The following is an 11,347-nucleotide window of genomic DNA, read 5'->3' as shown; positions in this document are numbered from 1 at the left end:
CTGTGCTGGAGACACCCTTATGGGGCAGGACTTGCTTCAGTAGGGCTTTGGCGCTCACTGAGTCTGCCCTCTGAGTGTGCCTCTTATGGATGTGTAGAGTTGTAATCTGGATGGTCCCACTCTGACCACCGGGTAGACTGGCTCTTGGATCTCCAAGGAGGTGCAAAGTCAGCCACTGCCTGAGGCCACCAAGCAGGAGCTACAGAGAGATCTGCAGATTCCTCCTCTTTGTTTGGGGTTTGGAGGTCCCCATATGAGGCGCAGCTGTGAAGTAATGCAGGCTGCTGACGAGCCTTAAGCCTTCTTTTGGAAGCTCTGGGGTTCTCTGACCCAGCTATAGTTTGACAGGTTTTTAGGCGGAGGAAGGCCAAGCCATTCATGTGCAAAAGCCTCTGCGCACAGCTTGGGTGGGGTTGTAAATTGGGTTAGGCGGGGTCTCAGGGAATCATCAGGACAGAGCAAACCTCAATGGCTGCCAGTCTGCTCTGCCTCAGAGAGGTCCCGGGTCTCTGTGTCCCTCGGCCCCATGCAAGAACAGTGACTGCTGCAAGCACCTCTGCGAGAAAGCCACCCTCACGTTCTGGCCCGATGACAGACAGTCCAGTTTCTCTCCGTTATAGTCTGGGTCCCCAGATTCTCGCCTGGAACTGGAATTCAGAGCAGTCGGGAGCTTGTTTCTCCCTCCCAATTGAAAAAGACACCAGCGCACCCAGCTGCCAGCCCGTTACGTGTGCCTCCATACCTCCACACTTCCACACCTCTGCACCTCCTACCGCACTCAATGCGCTTTTCTCTTTCCTTCTAGTTGTAGAATTTCCACTCAGCCAGCCTTCCCGTGGTTCTGGATGATATTCGTTTTGTCTTTTAGTTGTAGTTTTAATGTGATTGTGCGTGGCAGCAAGTTCAGGTGTTTACCTATGCTGCCATTTTGCTTCCTCTTAGATTCATTATTTTATTAGGGGTTGTAAAATGTTGATTTTTCTGCATTTAAGGAACAACTTTCCTCTATTTGTTTATCTTGAAATACTGTTCATTCAGGAAAGGTAAAACAAATGGTTGATATTTATTACTTAACACAATTCAGAACAATGAGCTAGTCAGTACCCTAGCAAACTCCAATTGTTACCAAGGACTTTTGTTTTTTAATATCATATGAATGCATGGATTTGCATGTATCACATGTGCTTCAATCCACTGCAATAATCTTTTTGTTGATAAAATTATCCTATCTTTGCCCAGTGGGAGCCTGTGAAGAGGCCCCTATGCTCTTCTGTCATATCCATTAGACCTTATTGGTTTCCTTGCCTGGTCTCATCTTGAATAGGTCCTGCCCCCCACTTGAACTCCACTGCTCTTCCGAGGGCTCCAGGTGCCCTTTCCTGGGAAGAGGGCTTAGAGACCACAATCAGGGCTCCAGGGCACTCACTGTCCCTGGCTTGTCACTGCCTCTAGACCTTGTCAGTGATAAAGCTAGTAAATCTACAAGGAACAAAATAAATGTTCTCAGTACTTTCAGACGCCATTCCATTTTCTTCCAGCTTACATTGTTTTCAATGAGCAGCCACTGAAAAATCTCACCTTTGTTCCCCCTTTTTCTGTTTTTTTAAAAAATGTTTTTATTTATTTCAGAGAGAGGAAGGGAAAAGGAGAGAGGGAGAGAAACATCGATGAGAAAGAATCATTGATTGGCTGCCTCTTGCACATCCACAAACAGGGCATGGGCCCTGACCGGGAATTAAACCAGGACCTTCTGGTTCATAGGTTGATGCTCAACCACTGAGACACACTGGCTAGGCTCTAGCAGTCTAGCTGCTTCTAATATTTTCTCTTTATCACTGGTTTTTAGCAACTTGATTGTGATGTGACTTGGTATGGTTTTCTGTTTATCCTGTTTATTGTTAGCTTCTTATACATGTGGGTTTATAATTTTCATATTTTTAAAATTTTATTTGAAAAATTGGAAAAATAATTATTTCCTAAAATAATTTTTCTCTCCCCTCTCTGTTAGACTGCTTGACATTGTTCCACAAACCACTGACATCCTGTTTGTTTTTCAACTTTGTTCCTCTCTGTACTTCATCTTGGATAGTTTGTCTTTAAGTTCAGTGGACTTTTCTTCTGCATTCTGGTCTGTTAAGTCCACCCATTGAATTTTTCATATAAGGTATTACTCCTTTTAACTCTAGAAGTTGTTTTTTAATTTAAAAATTATAAATTAAAGTAGAAAGTTATCATTACATCTACACTTGGTTCTTTTTTATGTCTCCCACTTTTCTCTTGTATATGTTCCTATTTTCCTTAACATGTTTTGGTATTTATCGTGGATGTTTTAAAGTCCATATCTGCTAATTGCATAATTTCTGTTGTTTCTGGCTTTTTATACTAACTTTCTCCTGATTACAGGCCACACTTTCCTGCTCCTTCCTATGTCATCTTTTTTTAAAAAATATATTTACTTTTTAAATATATTTTTTTCCTTGACCGGAATCGAACCTGGGACCCTTCAGTCCCCAGACCGATGCTCTATCCAGTGAGCCAAACCAGCTAGAGCCCTATGTCATCTTTTACTGGATGATGGACATGGTGAACATTCTGTTGTTGAATGTCTGGATTTTGGTGTCTTCCTTTAAGGAATCTGGTTATCAGTCAATTTACTTGTGGACAGATGGATCCTTTCTGAGGCTTGGATTGAAGTTTCGTTAGTGCAGATCCAGAGTAACCGTTATCTAGGGCTATTGTTGCCCTCATCCTAAGGCGTGGCCTTCCTGGGGTCTTTACTGAATGTCCCAGGTATCCAACGATGTCTCTCTACTCTGGCTGGTTGAACCTTAACTGTACAAGCTCAGGTAGCTGTTCCACTTTCAAATTAACCCAGGGGCTGTTCTTTCCCAGGTAGTATTCTTTGCTGGGCTAGTGAAATCTCATGCTCTGCAAATACAACTTAGTTTTCAGCCAAAGACTCAAGGGTCCTCTGTGCAGATCTATGGAGCTGGTTCTCAGCACACTTTCTCCTCACTGGCAATCTGCTCCATGAGCCCCTGCCTCCCCTAACTCCAACCTTGGCCCCCTTATTCTCAGCAAGATTGCCTTGTACCCTGCACTGGAGCTGGGCAAACGCCTCTCAGCTGGAGGCTGGGACAATCATAGCGATCTCATTTGCTTCTCATCCCTCAGAGATCAGCCCTTCCTTACTTACTGTCTAATTTCTGAAAAGAGTTGTTATGTTCAGACCTGTTTTCAGTGGAAGTATACAGTGGAAGATTCAAACTGATATCTTGCCTTTTCTTAAGATTCATAGCAATTGGTAACTATTCAGAGTTAGTGACTCTAATATTTACCTGTTCCCACCCAAAGATGGTATCATGTCCCAACACAATACATCTAGCCTCTGGCTCCACCATGACCAGAGTGGAAGTTCTCTTTGTAATAACTCATTTGTAATTGGTCTACTTCAAACGATTTGAATTCAAACTCTTTTCTTTTTTGATAAAATATTAATATATATATATGCTCTATGTACAATATATATGTGTATATATGTACAACGTTTTTGTTTGTACTAACCTGAGTTAGAGTTGCTGAAGGGTTTACCTTAAATGCTTGAATGGAAATGGAATTTAATCTCAACCCCGAGCAGTTAAAAATTGGAGGTCTGCCCAGGCTATCAGATGGGCTTTGGAAATCTGCCAGCACGGAGGACCCTGCAGGTCCATAAGATTATGTGTTAATTTTCAATTACTCTGCTTTTCTGTCTTTCAAAAAAAGATTGAAAAAAATAATTCCTGTGTTGCCTTGGAGAGAATTTCACGAATACACACAAGCTAGCTGTTTCATGACCAGGCGGAGCCCTCACGACTGTGCTTTTCAACCAAACCCCGTTTCCTTATTTCACAGGAAGGAAGAGAATCAGTGGCGCGACTCCACAAATGGCTAGCTGCTGGCGCGACCGATTTTATTTTGCCTCCTTTCTCAGTGTCCCCAGCACCTCTTTTGTTCTCAGCCTAAAAATACAGCAGATTGTGGCTTTTGTCATGTTACAATATTCATAGATAACAAGATGAACTCTTTATCTGGCGCCTGGTCAGAAAGCCATTTTAATATTATTATAGAGCAACTCATCTCTCTCTTTTTTAAAAAAAATATGTTTTATTGATTTTTTACAGAGAGGAAGGGAGAGGGATAGAGAGTTAGAAACATCGATGAGAGAGAAACATCGATCAGCTGCCTCCTGCACACCCCCTACTGGGGATGTGCCCGCAACCAAGGTACATGCCTCTGACTGGAATCGAACCTGGGACCCTTCAGTCCACAGGCCAACGCTCTATCCACTGAGCCAAACCGGTTAGGGCTCATCTCTTAATTTGGTCATGTTTCTACAGCTTAGATGTAATATTTTTACTGTGAGATCTTCTGGCCTTTAAAAACTGCTTTTCCTTCTTGTAAAGTATGTAAGTCAAAAAAGTTCTAACTGATAATATCTTGCCTTTTCTTAAGATTCATAGCAATTGGTAACTATTCAGAGTTAGTGACTCTAATATTTACCTGTTCCCACCCAAAGATGGTATCATGTCCCAACACAATACATCTTCATAAACCGAACAGAACAGAAAGCACGATTTAACCCTTGAGAGAAATGAAAATGAGGTGGGAGAAAAAGGGTCTCTTGAATTAAGCCTGTGCAAACGGAGATATGACATAATATACTTACACATACAATTTCTTTTCAGAAACGATTAAAAAAAGAAGCCTATAGCTATGTGCCTCAGTACATCTACCTTCTCCGGGGACAGCAGACTCCCTCTTCTGGAGAACTGACCCCCACCAATTTTGGAAAACCCTTGGGTAGGTAACATGATCCAAGACGGACCAAACAGAACTTTCTTGGGGAGTTTTCAACTTGGAATAACTATCATCCCTGGGATCCTGGGACTTGGTTTGTGTGCCTCTTATGACTAGAGTTCCAGAGAACAACTGGGTGTAGCGGTGATTTCTTTAAGTCTTCGGTATGATGTTGCCAGGGAGGGAGGTTGTCTGAAAGCCTACTGCCTCAGCCCACCAAGGGTGAGATAATGAAGACATCTAGGGTTTTATGGGAGTTGCACTGTTCCAGAAACTCCAAACATAAACCTCAATGCTTTGGCAGGGTGGGGTAGGGCGGCTGCCCCATCATGGAGACAATCTGAGGCTCTGGGTGTTTCTGATACAAACGGCCAGCCAGTCCTCTCGTCCCCTTTTGGAGCCTAATCCCCAGAACGGACTCTTCCGGGCTCCTCTCACCATCCGCTTAGGCTTCAGATTTTTCCAGTTTGTAACATCAGTGACCACTCATCCATCGGCTTCGCTGGTTCCAGAATGTTGTTGCTATAGTCTCCTCATTCATTTTTCTTTGTTCTTGTGGGTTTTTGCTTTAAAAAGTCTTGACTGTCATTTTGGTGGCATTCCAAGAAGAAACACAGGCGAATGTGGCTTAACATGCTGCTTCTGTTCATTCCATTTGCCCCCTTCCTTAAATTACAATTATCCTATTTTCAGATTTCTACTTTTGTATACTGGATGTTTGCGTGCTTAAAATGTATCATTCAATCCACGGTAGAAAAGGTTAATGAATCACAGAAAGACACATCTAGACTTGATCTGGACGAGCGGACATAACCCAGGTTTCCGGGACCCATCCTGCCTACAGGAGGCGGTAAGACTCCCAGGAAAGGCGTGCGTGCGTTTGCAGATGTATATGGAAAGCTGTATTATGTGAAGAAGGAAAACTCCGGAAATAGAAGTGTGTGTGGGTGTGTGTATGTGGGCATGGACATACTTTTGCACACATCTGTGTGCTGGGTAGCAAAACAGTGGTCTGCCAACAACCTCCATTATTTCTCCTTCCCAGGATCACTCTCGTCTGTTCTTAACGGTGTAACCCATCATATTCACACAGGATGGGCTATAATACAATCCTTGGAGTTTTCTCATCCACGGGAGACACGCAGCCCTACAAATGACAATGCTAGGGATGTGTGTGTGGAGCGTCACAAGTGACAATGCTAGGGATGTGTGTGTGAAGCGTCACAAGTGACAATGCTAGGGACGTGTGTGTGAAGCGTCAGTGTTGAGAAGTAGCTGTTCTCCATTATTTCTCCTTCCCAGGATCACTCTCGTCTGTTCTTAACGGTGTAACCCATCATATTCACACAGGATGGGCTATAATACAATCCTTGGAGTTTTCTCATCCACGGGAGACACGCAGCCCTACAAATGACAATGCTAGGGACGTGTGTGTGAAGCGTCACAAGTGACAATGCTAGGGACGTGTGTGTGAAGCGTCAGTGTTGAGAAGTAGCTGTTCCGCAGGAGGAGCGAAGGAAGACCTAGAGAGGCAAGAGATGCAGGGCACCTGGTGGCGTTTCAGTGGCTTTTGTGGCCCTGGACACGTCCACCCTTCCCTTTTTGCCTTTGTGGGTTTGTGCCTTTCTTTTCCCTTTTACTGGAGTAGGAACACATAATGAGATATATTCTCTTAAATCTCTAAGGATACAGTAATGTTAACTATTAACACAGTGATATATAGGAAATCATTAGAACTTTTTCATTTTGCTGAGGGGAGAGAGAGAGAGACAGAGAGAGAGAGAGAGAGAGAGAGAGAGAGAGAGAGAGAGAGAGAGGAGCTTATGTTCTAGAACGAACACTGTACCATTCAACTCTGCCCAAAAGAAGTGGTTTGGCTATTCCCCTGCTAGAAGTATTTCAGCAAGACTCTGGGCAAGCGCTCTTACCTGGTCTTGAGTCTCCATGAGAATAACTCTGTATTATCAGGTCACTCTGGTTATTAAATCCCTAAATCCTCTATTCCTGGGTAGCCATAGGGTTTCCTACTTAGCTTCTTCCTAAGGCTATTTTCCAAACTTGCCTGATGAAAGAATAACCTGGAATACTTGTTAAAAGTATAGCTTCTCAGGCTCTCAGGATCTGTTGGTCCAGAGGTCCTGAGACGTAGTCCCAGATAGTTGTATTTTTAATAAGGGACCCAGGTGATTCTTCTCAACAGTCAAATTTGGGAAACCTTGCTCTAGGAGTTATGGCCAATGGGAACAAACATAGTTGATCTCAAGTATTATACAGTAAGTCCTTACTTAACGTTGTGGTTCTTGCAACTGTGGGGAAACTATGTATAATGAAACCAATTTTACTGTAGGCTGATTGACATAAACAAGACAAGTTCCTACAGCATTTCATCAATGTTATGAGGAAATGACATTGAACGAAATGATGCTATTCGAGGACCTGCTGCATATTATACATTAAGTCTAAGTATTATTAACCAGATGACATTTCTACAGCTGAATTACTCCAAAGCAATCAGTACATGTGGCTTTCTTCGGGGAGGAGTTGCAGAGTGGGTCGGAATGCCTTTGTTGTTGTTTTTTTCCTTTCGGAGTGATGACTGTTAGAAAGAATTCTTTAATGGCTATGCCCCTGAGGGAGTTTCTGCATCGCTCAGGTCAAGAAACAGCTTACATCAAATAGAAAGCAAGCATCTTATATTCTTTTCAGTGCTGCCTAAGAGAATTTTGGAGAAAATTAAGAAGAGAAAGGAGACACACAGTTCTAGTTCCTTGATGGTCCCTAAAGGAAACTGCTTGTATGACTAAGAGAGGGACTCATGCATTTCAACTTAAATGTTTATGAATCGTGTACAGAATGATTTAAGAGAAAATAAGGGATTAATTTAATTTACACAGTCTAATCAGGACACAGAATCCATCTCTGACACTCAACTCAAGTGCAAAAGTATTGAAATTCATGATTATCAAAATGTTGTTTAATGTTTAAAAAAAAGATCTCAAACATGCTCATTTGTTTTGACACTATGTTCGCTGCTTGTCACAAATGCAGAGTTTCCACCTCAAGGCACCATTCAAAGCAGACTCCTTCAGTTGCTATATGTATGAGTTAGTAGGAAAATAAATAAGGAAAAAGTGGAAAATAATATTAAAAGACAGTGAAAGGAGGAGAGAGCAAGCCAGTCCTCTCTGCCCTGGGGGATCCTCTGCTTCCCAGGCCAGAGCCTGTCCCAAATCTGAGTGGCGACTGAAGCACAAGCCATAACACATACCTCTTGGTGGGAGTGGGCGCTCCGGAGGACATGTGGCTCACCATGGTGTCGTTCATGTTAGACAGAGGGCGAGGAGGGCTGAAAGAAAAGACATTGACATTATATTAATAATCACCAACGTGACTGGGAGGAACAAGTGAAAGAATGATAAGGGCGAGAGAACCGACTGCCATTCCTGATAAGCACAGTGGGACCCACGGGGGTGGGGGCAGAAGTCAATCAATATCCCAGCCCGCAGTCAATTCAACCAGAAGGTTCTCGCAGAGAAGCCGAGGACACAGAGCTCCGACGCACCAGGGGGCGCACCTCCCCGCCCGGTGCAGCTACAAAGGGTTTCTGGCCTTTGGAGCCATGGCTATTGCTAAATATTCCTCGTGGGAAATCTCTTACTTCCTCTCTGAAATGGAAAGAAGTTCTTTTAGAGAAATTTGTCCATCAAAAAAAAAAAGGAAAGGAAAGCAGCAAAATCCTTCTCTTATATTTAGGTATTTTGGTAACTATCTCCTGGTTTCTCCTACCTTTAAGAGCTGAGTTAACTGTATAAAATGTTTTTGTAGAGGTTATACTTAGCAAGTCTTGGTAAATATTAAGGGACCAGAACCTTTATTGTTTTATAGATTTCACAGTACTTTCATACATACATATGTCAGAGAGGAAGGGAGAGGGAGAGATAGAAACATCAATGATGAAAGAGAATCATTGATCAGCTGCCTCCTGCACGCCCCACTGGGGATCGAGCTCATAACCTGGGCATGTGCTCTTGACTGGTCTTGAACCTGGGACCCTTCAGTCCACAGGCTGCTGCTCTATTCAATGAGCCATTGGCTACGACGCACAGTACTTTCTAATAAAGTCTCCAGTGAAAATTTTTTAGGTAGAGCCAAGGAACCAAGAGGAAAGGTTAAGAGGAATGGATGGATAGATCTCTACATCTATCTATCCACTTCCTTTTTTAAAAAACCAATCTCATTTCTGGGTAGGGAAATCTTTTAAATAATTTCCCATTTAATGAAGAGGATCAAAGATAGAAAGTAATTTGCAGGGAACAGATTTGGGCCTCTTGATTTTTAAGCCACAGCACTATGCTCACTGTTACACGTTCCTCCCTGTGTATGACAGGGCCATCTGTCAGACATGCAGAATTAAAGTACGCCTTTATAGCTAGACTTCACATCGCATTACTTATATTACTACCTGTCTTCCAGACAGATATGCACTTTTCCCCCCAAACTTTCATGCCTATTAACACTATTGGCTTTGCCGAGTTATAATAAATCAATTGTTTTAGGTTGACTAATAATGGAAATGAACGCAGAGATTGGGTTAATTTTAGTCCTAAATTTACATTTTTGCCAGTGGTTCTCTTAATTGTCCAAATGGAACAAGGAGATAATTCCTATGAAAGAAATAAATAAAGCATCATAGCTTTTCATTCCTGAGGGCACCAGAGGCATTCTGGTCCTGGAAACAGAATGGACTTTGCTTCTCTGATATATTATTATTAGCAACCCATTTCCAAAATAAGATAAGGACATGTTCATGTTGCTTTCAAAACTAATGCAGTTACATAATGTGTATCGGTATTGAAGATACTGTATTCAATTTCCTTTCTGACATTCTCAGGAAAAAAAAATGACAATAGAAAAAAATTTAATTCCTTATACATGGATCCATGTGATAAAATATCATGATTTGTAGCATTTTGTTTGATCTGATGTCTCAAAAGTCTTTAATAATCATCTCTATCTCTTGGCAAATATCATGTCCAATTATTATGTGACAGCACACATATGAAAGCCTCTTTTCTAATATTCAAAACCAGACAATAATGTAAGCTGTAAACTATTCGTTAACTGCCCCAAATTTCATACCCCTTCTGAACTTCTAGCATATTTGATAAGGAAATGGGTATGTGTTTGCAGTCCAAGATGAAAGAGACATTTGAAAACATAAAGGGGATCTTTACTACAATATCTACCACTAGACCCATAATTCACTGTGAAAGTCAACAGCTCAGATGTTGTCTTAGGGGATTAATACACCAAAATGACTTCTGCTTTAAAAAGTCTTCACAGTTCCTGTAAGGCAGAGCTGAGAACAATGCTTCTAGGTGTGAAGACAGAAACTTACGGAGCAGAACTGACACCCCTCATCAGAACAGTCTTGTTGATCTTCTTTAACATCCAAAACCTATTGAAAAACTTCAACATGTCGCCAGATATTCGATATTTTCCTTTGGTGAAGGTCTTAGCAAAGGAGGATCACCTCACCCCAGGAAGAAAAATATATTTCCAGGGTGTTAAAGAGCTACTGTAAATGCTAAATTATATAAATTAGGACAAAAAATATGGGTTTATGGATAGAGAGGATGTTCTAAGCTCAAAATTGATAGAAAAATTAGGAAGGAAAAGACCAATTCATTTGAAGTATTAAAAAACTCAGGATAGGGAAAAAACACAAATTTGGGGAACTATTTCAACAAATATGACAAAGCAAGAATTAACAATCTTCACACAAATTCATAAAAATTATTAAGATTTCAATGACATAAATGAGCAAAGTGAAAATACACCTTTAAAAAAAAGATATACAGCCCAGCCAGTGTAGCTCAGTGGTTGAGCATGGACCCAGGAACCAAAAGGTCACCGGTTCAATTCCCGGTGAGGGCACATGCCTGGGTTGTGGGCTTGATCCTCAGTAGGGGCCGACTGATGATGTTTCTCTCTCATCGATGTTTCTACCTCTCTATCCCTCTCTCTTCCTTTCTCTCTAAAAATAAATTTTAAAATATTTTTTAAAAAGCATACAAGAAACAACATAAAAGCGTTTTAATTGTACAGGTAATTTGTTAAAATTACAGACCACTTCTCTTTAAAAAATGTTTTTCCTCCCTTCTCTCTTTCTCAAATAAAGAAAACATTTCAAATGACTCTACATGATCTCCATTACTAGACTCAGAAATTTGTGTGATTTCTTTATTGTATTTCGAGTACCTGCATATGGAGCAGGCTTTCAAGAAATACCTGTTGATCGTGAGTCAGCACCATGCTGACTGTGTAGAGTGTGTAAGAAGTGATCTTTCTGTTATATTTAGCTTTGGCGAGACTATTCTCTGAGAGTAGAATAGGGACGTTATTAGTTGTTACATTTGGTAGGTATATTTGTAGTATTTGCAGCCGTGGTAAGTTTCCATCTGTGACTTAGTAATGGAATCAAGAGTGAAGAGTGTCTCTAATAACA

At 41.5% G+C, this 11,347-nt stretch overlaps 1 protein-coding gene across 7 annotated transcripts in view; it reads right to left on the bottom strand.

Annotated features, from left to right (window-relative positions):
• DTNB (dystrobrevin, beta) overlaps positions 1-11,347 on the bottom strand; it is a 161,993-nt gene that overhangs the window by 50,382 nt on the left and 100,264 nt on the right. For all 7 annotated transcript variants that reach the window (XM_014546666.1, XM_014546665.1, XM_014546664.1 and 4 more), the window contains one exon: positions 8,108-8,185. In XM_014546666.1, coding sequence (XP_014402152.1) covers positions 8,108-8,185 — 78 coding nt within the window. The remainder of the gene's footprint in view (positions 1-8,107; positions 8,186-11,347) is intronic.

The sequence above is a fragment of the Myotis brandtii genome, unplaced genomic scaffold (assembly GCF_000412655.1).
Source record: "Myotis brandtii unplaced genomic scaffold, ASM41265v1 scaffold454, whole genome shotgun sequence".
In the NCBI taxonomy this organism is placed as follows: Eukaryota; Metazoa; Chordata; class Mammalia; order Chiroptera; family Vespertilionidae; genus Myotis; species Myotis brandtii.
This window is presented reverse-complemented; position numbering and strand designations above follow the sequence as displayed.